The sequence below is a fragment of the Corylus avellana genome, chromosome ca6 (assembly GCF_901000735.1).
Source record: "Corylus avellana chromosome ca6, CavTom2PMs-1.0".
Classification (NCBI taxonomy): Eukaryota; Viridiplantae; Streptophyta; class Magnoliopsida; order Fagales; family Betulaceae; genus Corylus; species Corylus avellana.
Window position 1 is genome coordinate 390,272 of NC_081546.1, and position 20,027 is coordinate 410,298.

At 33.6% G+C, this 20,027-nt stretch overlaps 2 protein-coding genes and 1 non-coding gene across 3 annotated transcripts; 1 reads left to right on the top strand and 2 right to left on the bottom strand.

The window, feature by feature from the left end:
* Positions 1 to 1,669: 1,669 nt before the first annotated feature.
* Positions 1,670 to 1,743, bottom strand: TRNAI-AAU (transfer RNA isoleucine (anticodon AAU)). Its single transcript has one exon. It is a non-coding gene; the product is annotated as a tRNA-Ile (tRNA).
* A 1,844-nt stretch (positions 1,744 to 3,587) lies between these two features.
* LOC132184192 (uncharacterized) lies at positions 3,588 to 11,260 on the top strand. The gene is made up of 14 exons (XM_059597727.1): positions 3,588 to 3,852; positions 5,220 to 5,310; positions 5,461 to 5,545; positions 5,831 to 5,900; positions 6,345 to 6,414; positions 7,424 to 7,493; positions 8,296 to 8,341; positions 8,429 to 8,678; positions 8,766 to 8,971; positions 9,115 to 9,189; positions 9,769 to 9,829; positions 10,012 to 10,092; positions 10,639 to 10,718; positions 10,951 to 11,260. Exons 1-14 carry the CDS (start codon positions 3,716 to 3,718, stop codon positions 11,027 to 11,029), a joined length of 1,401 nt encoding a protein of 466 aa, XP_059453710.1. The 5' UTR covers positions 3,588 to 3,715; the 3' UTR covers positions 11,030 to 11,260.
* Positions 11,261 to 11,549: 289 nt separating this feature from the next.
* Positions 11,550 to 15,209, bottom strand: LOC132184662 (leucoanthocyanidin reductase-like). Its single transcript, XM_059598379.1, has 5 exons — positions 14,899 to 15,209; positions 14,632 to 14,772; positions 14,283 to 14,520; positions 12,344 to 12,547; positions 11,550 to 12,159 (listed from the first exon to the last, which is right to left on the bottom strand). Exons 1-5 carry the CDS (start codon positions 15,103 to 15,105, stop codon positions 11,903 to 11,905), a joined length of 1,047 nt encoding a protein of 348 aa, XP_059454362.1. The 5' UTR covers positions 15,106 to 15,209; the 3' UTR covers positions 11,550 to 11,902.
* Positions 15,210 to 20,027: the final 4,818 nt, after the last annotated feature.

Below are 20,027 nucleotides of genomic sequence, written 5' to 3' on the forward strand. Positions count from 1 at the left end.
AATTTCTTCGCTTATCTTTTTTGATGCTTTTTTGTTCTCTCTCTCTGTGTATATATATATATATATATGAAGTATTCATTTTTCTTTTTAATTATTTGCATTATGGAACCTGCATTTCATCTATTTTCATTTCAAGTATCAAATCTGTTCTGTATATTAGCTTCGACATATGAGTTAGGCTCCATGCTAGTGTGCTAGCTAGCTGCATGCATATATATTTCATTATTTTGACTGCTTTCATGCAATGTACGTTGTGAGTATATATATTATCAAAAAAAAACTAAAATCTTCATAAGTGAAAATCCATGGTCGCCGAACTTGAATTTATTGTATGTGCATGGATGATATGCATGTATATCTCTTTGGAATGCATAATGCACGATGCATCTTATATGGGAAAAGTGAATGCACATTAATTGTATGTGTGCATGTGTGTGTATGTGCTTTCTTAGTTACACCATAAGAGAGTTGCATGCAATTCTTTATCATCAAAATCTTCACACTATTGTATGATCGAGCACGGCTTCACAGGAGAGTAGCATTTGAAGCTCGATCGGTTATTCCATAGGCCTTTTTCCTTTTTCAATTTCGAAGCTTAGAAAAAAAATATGAAAAGATTAAGAGTACGTCTGGTAGGCGGAATAGCTATTCCATTAGAAAAAAATAAATAATCTTTATTAAAAATGAAAAAATATAGAATAAAATAATCTTGGTATATTAAAATATACATATACTTACTCTAACACTTTGAATAGTTATTTCTTCATAAGCTATGTGAATGGCTATTTCATTCCACATTTTTTTTATTTCCATTCAAAGTTATTCTTTCTTTTTTAATGGAATAGTCATTTCGCTCACCAAATACAATCTAATACTTTTACGAATTCCTAGATCAGTGGAATAAGATCCTCTCGGCTTTTGATCTATATTCCATGGTAAAATTTTAAAATGATGTATATTCACTATATATATACATATATCATTTACTAGATCTGATAAATCTAACCTAGATCGACCTTTTATATATATATATATATATCTTTTTTCATTTCAAATTGAAATGAAGAGAGTCGGATAGTAAATTAGTAAGGCCATGGGACTCTCAAAAGAGTTTTAGCTTTTCCTATAGGCATTTGGGCCTCTAATAATAATTTTTGGAATAAATGCAAAGCTAAATTGCACATTTTCTTTGCGCTAAATCTAATCAATTCTTTTATGTGCCTAGTTAAGTGACAATTTTTGTTCGCGTGTCGAATTTTGGTTGTGTTGAGACACGAATTTTGGTAAATCTAATCCGACTCATATAATAAATTAAATTGGACAAACACCTTAATTATAACCTATTAATTTTAATTTAAATTCATGTCTTGTTCGTATTTTGTGTCAAAAATTACTGACACTAGTTAACATATATGGAAAAGTAAAAGCTTAGAAAATGATTCGAATTCCGAATTTCAAAACTTAAAAGGGCCGGGTGTGCTCATTTAGAGCGGGTTGTGGGGAATTAAGAAATTTTTTCTTCTCTGGGCCTCACTTTTGCTATTCGGTCTTTGGGCCTTAAATTTGTAGTAAAAGTTAGGGGGTCATTGAATTTGGGCTTCCGGAACTTAAAGGGCCGAAGAAATCTAGAAATCTATATATATGTGGGCTGGTAAAAAAATTATACGAATGGCCCATGCAGGTCTCGAACCTGCGACCTTCGCGTTATTAGCACGACGCTCTAACCAGCTGAGCTAATAGGCCACATGTTTGGATTTTTTAATAGCAACGGTTTCCAACAAAATAGTCTTTCTTCTGAAATTTTCTACTGTTTTCTTTTGTTTCCTTGTTCTTAAATCTTAATTGGTGAATCTGCTGCAGATTGGTAAATGTATGAACTCTATCTTAGGCAATTAATGGTCTGAAATTAAGCATTTATTATTTAGGTTTTGCCTTTCTTATTGGTAGATTAAGGTTTTTTTAGCAATAGATTAAGAGACTAATAAAAATAAATTCTAATTAAAAGACTAATAAAAATAATTTCTCACCCGAATTGATTTCAAGTGCTTTTTTTTTTCTTTTTTTCTTTTTTTTTTTTTTCCACTCTTTTTGTCGTACCATTAATGTATTAATACTCACCATTTTTCACTTTAAGTAATTTATATGTCTTTTTCTTGTACCATTCTATCAATGGAAATTAAGTTGGGTACTACAATTCTTTATATGAGTGTCACGATCTATAGAAAAATTAAATAACAAAATTTGACAAATAAATTTAATTATTATTTAATAACTAACAAGATAATTTACTTTGAGTGTCACATAAACTATTATATTAGTTTATAATAACAACATATATATTAGTGTCAATTATGCTCACCTTTTTCACCTTGCCAGGTTGCCCCAGCCGCTAGTGTATTTTTCTTAAAAGACATAAACTAAATCACATGTAACGTGTCCAAAAATTTTCCCTAAAGATCAAACTGGAGAGATGCAATGCAAGGAATTGTGTACTTGATAATAAGGATGTTGATATACTTGTGACATTACATCAGACAGTGGCAGACATTCTCTGTATCTCAATGTAGTTGAATTAATTCCCTTTGCCCTACTCTTCCTTTGTCGTGGCTGAATCCGACGTGACCGTAAAGGAACCTTCCTGGCTGGGCTCAGGCTCAGCTCATCATCATCATCATCAATCATCATGGGCAAAAGATAAGGCCACCCATTTACCCATCTTTCGTTGCCACTTGCCAATAATACAACCTATTATTGCTATGATTTTCGAGTGCCATATCAAAATCTGCTAGCCATTTTTAAGGTCAGAAATTATTGTCCATTGACATCTTCTTCTTTTCCTTTCTGCAATATTTAAAACATTTTTCTAGAACCCTAAGAAGTGGGTGGAGTAATTGAGGAGTACTTAACAATCATTCAACGACCTTTTCAATCAAACAAAGGAGAATCTAGCTAATAGATACCAATTAGGTTTCGTCAAGTTTGGATCCATAAGATTGTATTAGGTAATTTAATTGACATTATTTAATATAATATAAATATTAAAGCATCAGTTGATCGGACACCGTATTTCAAAGTAACAAAACCTACAATAAAAAGAAACAAACACGAGTGATCTCGTCAAACGAGCCAATAACAAAATATTTTCATGCTTAAATTAGCAGTCAACCATGATGCCATGATTTTGTGTTTATCATTTAAGTATAAAATTAGTGAAAAAATGGACGTGAATAGTTACCTTACTTTAAAATAAAAAATAAAAATTGAAAATTGAAAAATAAAAATCTGAAAGTACCTGACAACGTGTACATCCACGTCAGACCAAAGTTGTGAGTTATCCATTTCTATCGGGTACCAAAAACAGAAAAATATCTCATCAAATCAAATCTAGTATGCTACGGGCAAGTGGGGGCACCATAAGCAGCTGTTTTTTTTTACTTTATTCCTATAAACGACTTCAATTACCAAATTCTCCTCACCAAGCGCACGAATACTCCTCCTTTTTGTGGGTCATTGCAGTGAAATAATGTGGATATTTTGGTCAAAAGGGAGAGGTTTCTTTAGCGTGAAAGCAAAGTCAGAAAGACAAACGTTACTGTTCTTCTGTTGGTCTGATCCCATGTCATTCTCTTGAAAGTCGCAGAAAGGGATTCTTTTTCGTCCTCTGGTCTGGAGTTCGTGTGGGTACTGTTCCTGCAATTTCTTGCTTCTTCTGGGAATGTTGGTCCATAGGAGGGTGATGAGCTGGAGGAAAGTGGCCCTGTCTCTTCAAGCTCTCGTGGCCCATGGCTTGCTCTTCTCCTTCACGCTCTTGCTTGCACTCAAGCTTCAACATGCTCTGCCTTACTCTTGGTGGTCCGTGACTTTCTTCTTCATCCTTTTTGTATTTCAATTTTTTTTTTTTTTTTAGAAAAAAAAAAAAGAATATTGGTATTGCTTTGATCAGTTTGCTTGCTGAGGAAGTGGAAGAAAAAGCAAGAAATTTTGGGTTCCTGGGAAAACTATTGGAAGTTTAGGATTCATTTCAGTTCTCAATATGATGCCTCTGTTTTTTCTGTTTTTTCTTCTTTTTTCTTTTTACATTGTTTGTGGGAGACCAAAGGTAGCTATTTTGTGAACTTGTGATTAATTGTTGGCTTCGTTGCTGGGTTCAATATCTGAGTATTTAAATTGTTTTGAAGAGCAGATCGCACAGAAATGCTCTAAATTCAGGTGAAGGCTTCTGGGTTCTGTACGAAACTATAAGATTTTTCGTTGTTTGTGTCATAGTTGCACGCATTGACTTTATATATTCTGATGTCTTTGAGTTTTTTCTTTTTTAGTTAAACTTTTGGTAGAGTTGAATTTTTTTTTTTTTTTTTTTTAATGTTAAATCACCTCTCAGAAATTTGATTATTTAATTAAATTTGATTATTCAATTGTTTTAATTGAAATTGGAGATAAACGGTAGAGTCAATGCGCAAAAACCGTAAAATGTTAAATCACCACTTATCTCTTGAAGGTGATGATTTAATAATTTAATTAATAAGTTAACATCTTATCCTCGTAGGTTTAAGCTCTTCTAGGAACTGTTTCAAGTTTAGTGGAACCAAAATCTTTAAACTTACTTTTGCTAAAATATTTTGGGAAATGTGTTCAAACGTGGCGGCCAGATCCAGTCAGTGTACTTTCAGGTTAGGCTATTGTAGAAACTTACAGGAGGGGGGGGAAAATGGAATTTAAACTAGAAATTATGTTTCTGGGATGCCCACCTGAACCCCCCCCCAAGATGGTGTGTTGCATGTTCTGAATACTCTGGCCAAGGAGAACTTGTATTCGTAGTGAGGGATTTTTCTGATGGTGTTTCCCTCACTATTTTTTGGCCAAATTATCTATCAATTTCACTCGGTATTACAAACTAAGAAACGTGCTATCAAATATAAATATGGGTTGTGGGAGTCTATGTCTATTTCATAAATTGTTCAAATGCTATCCTGCCATTTCCTGCTGTGTAATCATGCAATGAGGAAGAGGGAAAAATCTAATTTCATTCTATGCAAGACAGCTGCAAACTACTAGATGCATCATTACCTATAATCATATTGAGAGTTGAAGACATCTATTTTCAAGCATGAACAGTTTTTTTTTTTTTTTTTTAATTTATTTTTTTTATCCTTTTCGTGTATGTAGGCTGGTGATAAGAATGTTATTAAGTGCTGTTTGCTTTTGTTTTTATTCTGCAGGATCATATTTGCTCCTCTGTGGCTCTTTCATGCAGTTGTAGCACGAGGCAGGTTTTCCTTGCCTGCTCCTTCACCGCCTCATGATCGCCATGTATGAGATACTGTCTCTTAACTTTTTCGTGGATACATCATCTTTATTGAAATAGAATTTACCATATTAATCTCATGGGAAAAATCTGAAGTCTAGTTGTTATATCCAATTATAGTGACAGAAAATTAAACGCTTTCTTTTCATGGACAGTGGGCACCCTGTCACGCTATCATGGAAACGCCATTGCTTGTTGCTTTTGAACTACTCCTTTGTATACATCTCGAGGGCAGTTATGGTACGTAAGATCTGCCCTGACAGAATCATCTATAGATACTACAGGGTCCAACAAATTTTTTGTTTTAATATTAATTAACGTTTGTGAGTTACCTGTGATAGATAAAAATAAGTTGAATTGATCATGACACTCATCTATTTGTCTGTTCAATATTAACTAACATGTTTTTGGACGTCATTGAATATCTAGATATGAACATAAGTAGGTTGGGATTCTTGTTATCATTATTTTTCAGTTGTTCAGACCTTGTTTGTTGATGTTCATGCAAAATTGAATACATTGCAGTCGTAAACTTGAAGACTGTCTTTCTGCCCTTGTTGATATTTGAAATAGCAATTCTGGTCGATAATATCAGGTAATTATCTTTTATCCATCAATAAATTTATCATTTTTTATATAGTTATCTATTCTCTAGTGTGCATTTATTTAAATCATTAAGCCAATACATTGATGTTTAAATTCTGCCACTGTGGAGCAATCCACTCTACAAGAAATTCTGGAACAGAACTACTGAACAATGATTAATTTATAGGAAGAAGTGAGTGATTACCGACCACTTCCATTGAGGGAGACATGCATTTTGTCAACTCTTGCCCTTTCTTATAGTCCAATTACTCACCAAAGTAAATTTTCAATGACTACCCTTTCTATTGTGAAGTTTTAACATCTAGCATAGGAATTTTATTGCTTAATTTAATTAAGACATTATGTTACTTTGGATCATTTAATTTTTAATTCGTTTGGGAAGTTGTTGATAAGTAGAATAGCCCTAAGTAGTTGACGTTTGTCTTTTATATAGGATGTGTAGGGCTTTAATGCCTGGAGATGAAGAAAGCATGAGTGATGAGGCAATATGGGAGACTCTTCCTGTATGTTCTGTAATTCTATTGTCAATCAAAGAATTGTTTTGATGATACATTTCTCTGTAATTTGCATAGATGAATGCTTATCTAGGTAAGTTCTGAGCTCTATGTGATTGGTGATGCTGAATTAGGTGCCTGTTGGCACTCTGCACCTAGTATTTATATAAGTTAGCGGATTACTGGTTCTCATTAGGTTTTATGAGGAACTCCTGTTTATATGGTTATGCTGGATAAAACCTAAATTATGAAAAAAAAAAATTTTCCTGAGCATTATTTAGTTTTTTAAAACGTGCACTGTTTATGATTTGTGAAATGATGATGGGCCTCACTGCTACTTGATACTGGTTGCAGTGCATTTATGAAAATGAAAGCATAGATTGGAACAATCTTGCAAGAATGTTCAAGGGGTTCAAGGGATGGAATGATAAGATCACATACATCTAGTTAGAGGTGTGCAAACCTTTCCTGATGGTACCTTATAGAAATCTAACTTGCCCCATCTGAAGGTTTGCCATTTTTATTCCAACACCACCCCTCCAAAAGAGGACTAGATATTCCCACTATGGTGGGATTATAATCTACTTGAGACTTTCTGTCCGGCCAACTGGCACCAGAAACCCAATTGGTATATTACATCCCGTCCAGTGTCTTATCCCACCTGTTAAAAAGCATCCGAGGAACAAAGATACTTTCTCTTTTAAGTATCTTTCAGTTTTGACAATATCTTACTTGTTATGATATGTAAAAAAAGGGGGAAAATATTTTTTTTTCCCGATAAGTAAAAATGTTTATTATGAAAGAGAAAAAACAAGGTTGTTTATGTTTAAAACCATTTAGTTCCATAATAACATTCATTATCCTATGATATTTGAACAAGACACTGACATTAACTTGCTCAAGTAAAGCAACAATAATGATGGAATTGTTTCTGTGATTCTTATTGTGATTAATATTGCAAATAAGGTGTTTTTAGTCCTAAAGTTTCAATACTAAAAAGAAATTATTTGTTTTCTAGCATTTCTGGGTCGCAATTTCTATGGTCTTCTTTATTGCTGCAACAACATTCACTCTTCTAAAGATATGTGGTAAGTCTGTTTCTTAACTGCAATGGTAATTCGTTGTATATTAGCTGAATCTTGTATGCAAGTGACATCTGTACTTGTATCTTTTTGTTATTTCATATCAATAATTTACCTGTATTTCAGTTTGGTGCTATGACAAACTGACCCTGTTTAGAAGTTCTAAAAGAAACCAACCTTCTTTGCAAATTTTACTCTACTGTTTATTCCCATTATCAGCTTGCACATTACTGCCCTTAACCTTTCTCCCTTTAGCTTCTTCAATCCCCAGTCCAAAATTCTTTCCCAATCCATTTCAGGAGCACTCTACATATATTTTCTCATTACTTCCATCCAGAGTCTTTTTGTAAATCCACATTCAAAATAGAGGTGATCTCTACTCTCAATAAAATTTCTGCAGAACACACATTTAGGGTTCCTTGTATATGCCCATTTCAGCATCTTATCTCGAGTAGCAAGTCTATTTTGTATTGTCAACCAAAGTATAAAAACATGCTTTGTAATTGCACATGAGAACCAAACAATTTTCCGCCATGGTGATTTGAATCTAATTGCTTCGAAAGTTTCATAAGTATTAAACTTACCTGATTTAGAGGGCATCCAAGATGGTTTATCAAAACCACCAATCTGGATAGAAGGGAGAAAATTTTGTATTGATACTAAATCTTCTAATCTTGCCTCCAAACCCATCGTTTATCAACTAAAACACTGGAGAGTTTTATACATATTCTTAGGATGAACATAACAAATTTTATGGTAATATTCATGATGCATTTATTTTCCTGACCTGATTGACAACTACATTCAGGTGACATAGCTGCTCTAGGCTGGTGGGACTTATTTATAAACTTTGGGTATGATTTATTTGTGTTTAAGCAATGTTTGATGATTTTATATTCTGTTTCTGCTTCTTGAAATAATTCTTGTTCATCCATTTACAGCATTGCAGAGTGCTTTGCCTTTCTTGTTTGCACAAAGTGGTATAATCCAGCTATTCATAGGCGGTCAAACATTAGGGAATCGTCTTCATCTTCAATGACTAGTAGATATCTTAACTGGAATAGAGGCTTAGTGGTTTCTTCAGATGAAGACCGGCACCAGCGTGGAATGTGTAACCTGCAGGACATTGGTGGACATGTTATGAAAGTTCCTTTTGTCACTTTCCAGATCCTTCTTTTTATGCGCTTAGAGGTGAAATAAATGTTGAGAAATTCCTATTTGTGGGTATTCTTGAAGTTCTTTAAGTTGTCCTCATTCATGTTCCTATTTCATTTTCAGGGAACACCATCTGGAGCTAGACATATCTCATTTCCAGTTCTTTTTGCTCCTCTTTTTTTGTTGCAAGGAGTTGGGGTCTTATTTGCTGCATATAGATTGGTGGAGAAAATTGTTCTTTTAGTGCACAGCGACATTGGCTCTGGAACATACTCTGCTCTAGTATCAAAAGCTCGCGAATTTTTTGGATTTTTGCACCATGGATCGAAGTAATTGTTTAACATTCAGAGGACTTTAATATTTGAATGGGCTGTATTGGATTTTTGGCTGCATAAACGCAAAGTATAAACAAAATGTAACATCTGCCACTTTCTAGTAATTTCTGTTACTTATGGTTCATTTCTGTGAATAGGTTGCTTGGTTGGTGGTCGATCGATGAAGGAAGTCAAGAGGAACAGGCTAGACTTTATAATGCTGAGGTTTCTGGGTAAGTGTATTTCAATACTATAAATTAGTAATGGAATATCTCCATTTAGGCAATCTTCTTTCTGTACTCAGCTGCTCGCTTATCGGAGCAACTTAGAGAGAGCCCTCATTGTTTCTATGTTGAGGTTCCAAGGACCTAAATTGGTTGTGTTGGTACTTCATCTTAGTGCATGCTTGTATGTGATTTTTATTAGTGCTTAACATCCATGCCATGCATAATATGGCTTTTAGACAAGCAACTTTCCAACGTGTAATGTTTAATCAATAAACTATATGGTCCACTTTTTCTTATCAGGAAGAAAATCCTTCCCTTCTTTGTCATGGGAAGAAATTATTAAGATTTTTCAAAATTCCTTTGGAGTCAGGAAAGATGATAACATTTTGATTTTTCCTATAAATTAAACTATATATCCTATCATATGCCTTTTGAATTGCTGCTCCTCTTCATGTATTCCGGTACCTCTTGGTATGTATGATATTGCACTTTTACATTGCATAGTTTGTGTAGTCTGAGACTAGTTCTGAGGAATTGAAAATAAAAATTGTTGTTACTGATCTCTGCTTGATCCATATCATTCAGGTATAACACTTTTGCACCTGATATTGTGAAGAAAATGCCTAAACCAGATCTTGTTGAGGAGGTAACCACAATATTATTGCAGTCCCTATTATGCAGGCTAAACTTCTCCCTCTAGTTTGCATTATCCTGTCCAGATTGCAGCATAGTGGTTATTTGGTCTGATTAAAATTACACTAGATTTTAAATCTATTTTATACCAATTGACTTTTTTTAATATTGTATTTTCAATCCTTTTCATCTCAGATCTGGAGATTACAAGCTGCACTTGGTGAGCAAACAGAGATTACGAAGTTTAGCCAGCAGGAGTATGAAAGGCTTCAAAATGTAACATTTGGAACCTTGATTGATATTTTCAACTTCGGGAATATGTCAACGAAAATTTGTTGAGTGCTGGTTTGAAAATCTTCAACTTCAACTCCAACTTCAACAATAACTTGCTATTTCTTTTTCAAGTTGCTGATTGTTTACCAAGAATCACCATGCTCAATCTTTTTTCTAGTCAAAAGCATTTTTTGGTTCAGTTCAGATTTAAAACCCTTCCAAATTATAACTATTTTCAAAATTGTTGACGAAGTAAATGTAAGATTGGGGCGTGTATGTAGGTGTAAGAGTATGTATGTCTCTGTGTGGGTGTGTGTTGAGAGAGAGGAGTTGGTTTTGCTAGAATAAATTGACTCATATTGTGGATGCAATCGATTGATATGCGTGGTTTAATACTGTGTTACTCTGTCTTATGATAAGATGGTTTTAAACATTTAGCAGGAAGAAGCTTTTGCTCGTTCATGTTTTTGTCAACTTGTGCATGTATTCTTCTTTCCAATATTTTAGGATCTACTGTGGTGTTGCATAATAATTTAATGATTCTAACAGGAGAAGATCCTATGTAGAGTATGCTTTGAGGAACAGATTAATGTGGTCCTTCTTCCATGCAGGCACCACATCCTTTGCAGGTTTTTCCATTGTCCCTTACACTGCCAACATCCATTTTTACCCATTTATATTGTTCTGTTAATACAAGTCTCCTGCCTTTTCTTCTTTAAGCTGCATATATTAATATGAGCATACTATTTCCCTCTCTCCTGTGGGCATTGTTTCTGTATGTTGTCACCATTTCCTGATTTATTTTCCGGTTAAAATAAGTTCATTTTTGTTAAAAAGCTTTTTCCCCCTATTGCATTTCAGCACATGCTGTGACAAGTGTAAAAAGTGCCCCATCTGCCGTGTCCCTATAGAAGAGCGGTTGCCTGTATATGATGTGTAGTTTCAAGTCAGACTGGAAGGGTAGGGGTAGGGCTTCCACCAATTTCCTACATCGTTGCTTGTATTTTTAAATCAAGCAAGCACTAAGAAACTGGCAGATTTGGTTATTTTGGTCACTTCATGTGAGTGTAAAATATGATGTCAATAACTGTATATATATATAGATATATATATATACATACATGTACTAGTTTGTCCCGCACAATCAATGAAAGCTCAGCTGTTTTGCATGTCCAATTTCTATTATAGTGTTACTATCGCTTATTTAGTTTAAATTGTCAATGATTATAGTGGAATTGCATATCGGCTTGTTAATGTTTTTTCATTCTCCTTTTTGTTTTCTGTTTACAAAACCAAAACACTAACAAATAACCTAAAACACTTGAAAAGATTAATATGACGTGTGGACAGAGTAGGAAGATTATCTTTAGGTAATTAGAGCATGATAACTTATTTGAAGTCTGAAGGCATAAGTTGTACAATAAATCATCTTACGTCAGATGGGATGCATGCACATGTACTAACAATAACATAACAATTTTATAGACTAAATTGGAATATAATAAATCATCTTACATCAGATGGGAATGGGATGCAAGCACATGTACAAACAATAACATAACAATTTTATAGGCTAAGTTAGAAGAACTTCTTTCAACTCAATTTTGAAGAAATTCCAATCCATTGGCCTACCCCCGATACCAAGCCCAGTTTTGTCCACCAGAACAAGCATGAGCGACTTCGTTCCTCTAAGAAATCACTAGGAATTCAAGATAAATCATAGTAAACAAATTGACTCACAAATTTTTTAAGTTCTTTTTCCACGTAAAAAAACAATTGGAATAATAATTAACACTTGGCCCCTGCAATATGATCAAGCGCATGTTGCAGTGATTGCCATGGGTTCAGCCACGGGACTTGCAGCAGTAATTTCACCGTTGCTCATAGATTTGCTGTCTATTTTGACAAGAAAGTCATTGAAGCACTCATCCAAGGTTCGAAAAGTTTCATCAGGGTAGAGAGTTCCCACTTCAATATCTTGAGGGCCATCGATTGTGAAATTAACTTGACAACCCTTTATGAATATATCATGGGTGAATGATGCAACAATGCTCTCAGGTATGCAATTCTCTGCAAAAACATTATACAATAATGAAAATGATTGACAAAGTTGTCTGGAACTAGACCCAGTAGGATTAAAACACGTGTTCCTTGTGTCTTGTTATTGGACACGTGTTCCAATTCCAATGGATTTAGTATCAACTGGATCTGGACGCAAGAACAAATAATTGAAGATGAAGAAAATAAATGAGACCTGCAGCTGCGGCAAGTAGCTCATTTTCAGAGACAGTAACTCGTGGGAGGGTCCTTCCAATCTTCCTTTCCCACAGTGATGCTAGCTCATTGATATTATAAAGATTGCAGGCAGGCCGAAAATGAACATTCTTGTTAAGGGCCCGAATGTCATCAATAGTTTTAATTGTAAATTTTCCAATATCAGTGCCGGCAACAAAATAAGCTGCAATAGCAAACTCATTATGTAATAAATTTGGATAAACAAATAAGCATGCATCTTTCCTATTCCTAGCTAGGTTTTGAAACTTCTTTGTCACATTAACCTTTGACTACCAAACACTTGTAAAACTGTTAGGTTTGTGTGTTTGGTTGGTTTCTAATTCCTACTTATGGAGGAATTTTTTATTTGCTCAGGCAGAAAATTGTTGCCCAAGCAAATAGGCCGCTCTCGCATTTTCTGGCCAAATATAGAAGATTCGAAAAAGGTTTTTCGAGGTCCTCATTTATAAAAAAATCAGGGTCTAGAAAAGAAAATAAAAAACCTCAACAACAAACCGAAAAAGAGTTGATAGTATTTGATAAGTGCAGGTGATTAGCCTGATTGTCCATAAACCTGCTGTTTTCTTAAGTCAACATCCATATAATTATATAAACTTATTGGCGAAGGAAGTGACTCAAGCCAACTAATCCTTCTCACTACATATAAATTAGGGTGCCCAAAAAAAATCCTTAATAAAACGATTGGTATGATGATGGACATGTTGGTCATAAAAATGGTACGGTAGAGACATGGGAAAGTGCATCATACACGTGGACATTCCAAGTGAGTAGAGGCAAATTTGAACATGAAACTAAAAAGGACAGTAACCGGTCAAACTAATAAATTAAGATTATTTTCAGTTTATTTAAGTAGAATAATATTTAATTAATTATATTAAAAAGATATTTATATTTTATTAAAAAATGAAAAGACAAAAATATCCTTTAAATATAAATTCAAATCAATGGAGAGGATTTGTTCCCAAACTAACCATCAAAATTGGAGATTTATTTACAAAGATAAAAGGCTTTTTGAAATAGTTATTTTTGGTATCTCAATTATTGTCAATGGGAATAATCCAATCAGAAATAAATGAAGGTCACTTTTAAAAGAAAAGAAAAGAAAGGGTGGGTGATTTTTAAAACCTTATTGGAAGATGTGACAGAGACCGGTCGGTCTCGATCGTGTCATCTCTCACGATTTTATAAGTTTGACTTGTTCAAACCAATGCACTAAAATAACAAGTAGACGACATTCACATCAATTTCTTAGTAAAAGCTAGCAATGACTAAATTGAAGTTTGTGTTTGATTCGATGAACAAGAGACAACCTTCTAACTTTCAAGTTGTCAGGTGAGAGCCAGTGCAAATGCTTTGAAGTAAGCGGCGATTTTTCATTCGTGTAGAGAAAAAAATTAAAAAATTAAAAATAAAAGTTTTTGTCTAGTGCCTCGTTAAAGGTAGTGGGTAGAAGATACCTTTCTTATAGAATAATTAAAGACCATCAAAGCTGGGTTCTACTAGCTAGTTGGAATTTATGCTATTCTACTTTTGCACCAAATTTTCTATGTTAGGAATTTGTGTTGATTATTAGTGCACCCATTTGCTCAGAAAAGGTGCTGGTGCACTCAAAGGACGTACCTTACTTACCTATTCGAGCAAGTAGAATTTAAAGTGTCTATTTTGGGACCGAACAATCTATATACTAAATATAAATGAAACATTTTAAGATCAAAATTTTATTTTATTTTATTAAACAGTATACATTACGTTACAGTTAGGTGAAATAAAATAAAATTTTAACCGCAAAAGTTGTTCACTTCAATAATTATAATAGGGATTAGGAAGAACCGTTGTAGTGAACCAGTATTAATGAGCAAGATACGTGGAAGCATAGATGAGTTACATGTATCTCTCACCTTTGACGCTACCATCACCGTAGATTTGGAACTGATCCAAAGGAGGGACAACCTCGGAAGGGTGTGTGTTGTCGTAGTAAGGCCAAGAAGCAATAGAATTGCAGCAAATGTAAGTGTGAGGAACACCGTACTCCTCGAGCAACCGCCTGATTCTGCGCTTGTCTTTGTACATATTAAGCCCCGGCTCCACCGGATCAGCTCTATCCACGTCGTGTCCAAACTCCGACGGCAGAAATCTCTAGTACACACAAAATATTTAACATTTATTTACCCAATTACGAAATAAATATTGGCGGAAAAACAAAAGAATTTCATTTTCCATATTTAAAATATGTAGTGGTATATATACCTTAATTGTACCGACAGTTTTAATGGCCTCAATTAAGGTGAGCTGGTCCAGTATGTTTGCACCTCCCACGGCTGATATTACTATATCGATCTCATGCTCTTTCAGTATTTTCTCCATGAATTCTTTATCATTAATGAGTCCCTGAAAACATATATTAAAAAAAAAAAAAAAAAAAGTTACAGATTATTATCTGTACATACATATATACGTGCATTAGCGGCGTGTATTATATATATATGTTACACAGAAACAGAGATTTTTAATTACATGCAAGATTATGGCGCCTTTGTCTTGGAGAGCCCTGATGGTGCTCCCCTTAGAAGGGCCACCTCCAACGGAGCCTGGCCGGACGAGAACATAGGTGGGTCGGCCGGCGTCTAAGCTGGCTTCTGCGACGAACTGACCAATGAAACCTGTTGCTCCGACGATGAGGACTCGGCCCTTGGCTGAGGAAACAGAGGCTGAAACAGTCATGCTTACAATAAGTGCCTTTTTCACCGAAGTAAAACCTAGTATTTCTCGGTTAGCACCAAGAGACACAGAGCAAAAGAGTGTGGCGAAGGTATCTATGTACTTCATGTATTGAAGTATGTGTATGCACATGTATGTATATATATAGGGCGGCCCAGTGGGCTTTAACATGTAAGAAAATAAATAATAATTCAGATAATAAATGCCACGCGAATTCAATGGATGAGGTCTATTGTTTCAGCTACCCTTCTTCGAAAGGAACAGGGAATCGGAATAGAGCAGGCCTATTTTATTCTCTCGATGTTATATATGTTGGTTGGTCATGTTTTTAACTGTCCATAATACTCTTAACATGTAAGATGCACAACATTATCTTTAATAGTTTTAATAATTATTTATTACTTTCTTACTAACTTAAAAACTTGAACATTAATTTTTTAAAAATTCAAACATATTAAAAAAAAAGGGTTAAATACTAAATTAGTCCCTAGGGTTTCACAACTTTATTTTTTCCTCCCTAGGGTTTCATTTTTATCACAGGAGGTCCCTGTGGTTTTGATAAGTGACCAAATTAATCCATCCGTTAGTTGACCGTTAGTTGACTGTACGGACTGACACGTGGACCAATCAGACGTCGACACGTGGCACATATATTAATTTTTTTTCAAATTAAAAAAATGTTTTTTTTAATTAAAAAAAATATTAAAAAAAAAAAAAAATGGGACGAGCCACCCCCTGTTTCGTCCCATTTTTCTTTTCTTTTTTTTAATTTTTTTTTTAAAAAAAAAACATTTTTTTAATTAAAAAAAATTTTAAAAAAAAATTAATATGTGCCACGTGTCGACGTCTGATTGGTCCACGTGTCAGTTTAACGGTCAACTAACGGTCAACTAACGGATGGACTAATTTGGTCACTTATCAAAACCACAGGGACCTCCTGTGATAAAAATGAAACCCCAGGGGGGAAAAAATAAAGTTGTGAAACCCTAGGGGGTTTTGGAGTATTTAACCCTAAAAAAAAAAAAACATTTCTGATACTTGGTCATTATTAGAGCAGGTCGAAAAAAATTTCTTTTAAACTAACTTAAAGGAAGCTCGGAAAAAATTTATGTCTGCATTGTTAAATGTACCACCTTTAAACTCGGATCATATATTATAAATTATAATCAAAATGATCATTGTCATCTAAAAATAAAATAAAATAAAGAACGGTTCAATTGCGGCACCTGTAGGTAGTTGTTTATGTGGTGCAACTCACAAGTTGACCTTTAGCTCACACCCTCTTTTTTTTTTTGAAGGAAGCTCACACCCTCTTAATTGGATGCCTTTGACTAGCAGCTAGGAACTGAAGCTCGTGCAACTTAAGACAGTCGGGTAAGGGATAATCCAATCCCTATCACTAAAATGGTAACTTTTTACAAGGTCACCACTTTGAAGCAGCCGATTCCCCATTAATTACCATATTAGCTAGACTGGCTTTATAATTATGTGGTAATAATTATAATTGTTACGTGGACAATATTACAATTGTGTAGTGCTAGAAAGCTAATTAAACAAATGAATCAGAAAATTTTTTAAACTAATGTGGCAAAAGTTTTCAAATTAAAAAAAAAAATGCAATTCTCTCCCCTTTGTCTGTCACTTACGATCTGTCACGCCAGTTTAAAAATTTTCAAAATTTATTTGTTTAGCTCCATAACACTTCTCATTACAATTTCCTCAATATTTGACTTCCTATATGGATCACGATAAATGTGTTTTTGTTTTTTATTTTCTAATGAATATATTAATAAATAACTTAAAATTCAAAAAACAATTTTGACCTTTACGTGTTAGAATACTTTCCAATAAAAAAAAAAAAAAAAAACACATGATAATATTTTAAACCTATGGTACGTAATTTGTGTTTTTTTTTTATGAATATACTAATTAATAAATAACTCAAAATTCAAAAATAAATTTCACCTTTACGTATTAGAATACTTTAAGCTTTTTTTTTTTTTTTGAATTTTGAATATTGTAATAAATAACTTAAAATTCAAAAAACAATTTTGACCTTTACGTGTTAGAATCAGAGACGGAGGGAGGGGGGGACGGGGGCGTGAAAATATTTTAAGCCTATGATAGTACATATGATACGTAGCTAATACATCTGATCAAACCATATCTTTGACTATATACGTGTTAATCAAACGGTAATATTACTGTCTAGTTTTGCAAACTGGAATGGCTTGTCCTGAAATTCTTTGCCTTGTGTACAATATTGATGGCCATGTGAATATTGATGAAATCAGCGGAGCACTGACTGTCTGAGCAGGGAATATGACAAACACAGGACACTGTAATTAATGCTTCACCAATTGATTAGGAAAAAAAAAAAAAATTTAAATGTTGATGTGCCGATCGACACACATTTTGTTGGAAGGTTTATGCCAAAGCATCTTGTATGATTAACAAAATTAAAAAAGTAATTAATTAAGTACAATCATCATGACATGCAGGGCCCCCGTCGCACAGATGGTCACAGCAAGACATCATTACCCGTGAAACTATCTAATAAAGTCCACCCAATGAGACCAAAAAAGTAGATTTAGCGGATAAAAACTAATTAATTTAATTAAATAATTAAGAATTGAATCATTTATGAGATGCAAAGATGAAACAATTAGAAATATATATTAATTAGAAATATATATTATCCCGTGATTGATTGCAATAAGGTTTATGAGATGCATCTCATAATTGAATCATTTATGAGATGCAAAGATCGATTGCAATATTATTAATTCAGCTCAACTAATTACTAGCGTCTTAAAGAAGGTATATAGCCCTGTGATTTCCTTTTTATTAAAAAATAATTATTTTGATTATAAACGTATTAACAATAATATGCATGTATCATGATACCTAATTTTGTTTTCTTCTTCTGTGCATGCACATAGATATCATATTATTATGAATAATTTTAGGCCTCCACCAAACCCGCAGTCCCTCTCATTCCCATTTATTGAAAGCAATCGTTTGGTAGAAATTAATTTTATAGAGAATTGCTTGTCATATTGCATAAAAATATATGTTGTTGATTGAATATGATCATATAGATCGAGGCATTAACTAATGATTAATATTAAATTAATGAATATAGTTCGAACAGCCCTACATCAATCACTTATTTTTATCATCCTCAGTCATTTAACCAATCACTCATGTATTCCTTCTAATGATGCTGCTAATTGCACAGTCTAATAAGTAGGGACGGTTGACTCTGATATTTAAGTTAGCAAAAGAAATAATATGATGCTCAAAGAAGAGCTAGGGTTTTATCAAATTTAGTGTATGAATATAAGTGCATAGTTGTACCTAGAATTATGATATGACGTTCCTTCATATAAGTAGAGTATTTACTGGTGAGTTCTGACCTTAACCAGTTTTCAACCGGATTCCGTGTTGATTGGTGGGTTATAGTTGGTCAAACTATGTAAGTTTCTCCCTCTGTAGATTTATAGAATCAATTGACAAGAGTTAAAAAAAAATTAAAAAACAAAAAACAAAAAAACAAAAAAAAAAACAAAAAGAAAATTTAGATGTATTATTTTAGGTAAAAAGTGCCACGACAATGACGACATAGATGCACCTATATATGACCTAACGTTGTTGAGTGAGTATTCAACTTGTCCAGATTTCACGAGGGAGGTTTGAAACTAAGAGAAATCTTTGACTATAAAATATTTCACAAATGATTTTCAAACCTAAATTAGAGGTCACGTGGATCTTTGGACGTCGAAGCTTCGAAAATTTACAAAAAAAGGTGAAAGTCTTTTTCATCAACAAGAAAAGGTCAATCATGACTCCAAAAATGCATGCGTGGAGAATTATGAGAATTAGCTTCAACTATCAGAACTGTGTTCTGGACCAAACATAAGGATGATTGCTATTCTAAGTGGTTTTTGGATACTTACAAGTTATAATCAAGTTTATGTATTTCTTTTTTCTCAATTTTCTTGCACAGTTGGTTTTGGACAAATCACCAACTCAAGTAGGATTCCATCGTTTTCATGGAAAATGAAGCATCATCATGGGAGAAGGATTTGGTCCTTAATTTGGACATATATATGACAAGTTAATTACTAGGAATCCTTGTTGTTTTTGTTTTTTTTCATGGAAAAATCAAGCATATCTATTATGTGAATGATTGATTTTCCGAAGCCAAACACACGCTAATTAAGTTTATATTTTAAAATACTTTACACATGTAAAGGCTCATATTTTCTTAGGTCACTTACGAGTGTGTGATGTTTGCCACCGCAGAATCACTTTCGAAAAAATGCTTCAGGTACTACAAGTTTTATTATAAGTTGTTTATATTGATGGACATATTATAATTGGTGAAATGATTAAGAGTGAGGAAGAGAAAACGTGAGGAAGTCACTAAAAGTGAATTTTTGGTTTGATCAAGCGATTAATGATGACACAACCATCATATTTCGCCTGGTTTGATTGTCATAGCCACCAAAAAGAAACAAAAACAAACCCATGTATATGGGAAAAAGATCCAATATCCAGTTAATTATATTTGATGAGTATTTTTATCTTTTCACTTTTTTTTTTTTTTTTTGATATCTTTTCACTTTTTGATAGAAACAAAAATACCTCTCAAATATTCTCTAATTCAAATAAACTGGGATGATCATATTTCATGTATATGCTATCTATTGTTGGATTAAAATCTACTGTTATTAGATTATTTAAATATACAAAAATTCGGATAATTTAGGAGAGGGCATTGCAGGCCAACATGCTAGAGGCAAGTGAGCCCGGTAACTCTCGTCTTTTAGATTGCTTAATAACAAAAGATATCCATGCGTTGTGTGCAAGGGAAAACAAAATCTCACAATTCACCTAACAAAAGCAGGCTTGCAGAGACA

Bases quoted from the DNA above. Each gene is read 5' to 3' on its own strand.
- LOC132184192 (XM_059597727.1), top strand. From the start codon at position 3,716: ATGTTGGTCCATAGGAGGGTGATGAGCTGGAGGAAAGTGGCCCTGTCT. The intron at 5,546-5,830 runs GTACGTAAGATC...AATACATTGCAG, and splicing joins ACATCTCGAGGGCAGTTATG to TCGTAAACTTGAAGACTGTC. The intron at 9,830-10,011 runs GTAACCACAATA...TTTTCATCTCAG, and splicing joins AACCAGATCTTGTTGAGGAG to ATCTGGAGATTACAAGCTGC.
- LOC132184662 (XM_059598379.1), bottom strand. From the start codon at position 15,105: ATGACTGTTTCAGCCTCTGTTTCCTCAGCCAAGGGCCGAGTCCTCATC. The intron at 14,773-14,898 runs GTAATTAAAAAT...ATATGTTTTCAG, and splicing joins AAGGCGCCATAATCTTGCAT to GGACTCATTAATGATAAAGA. The intron at 14,521-14,631 runs GTATATATACCA...TGTGTGTACTAG, and splicing joins AAACTGTCGGTACAATTAAG to AGATTTCTGCCGTCGGAGTT.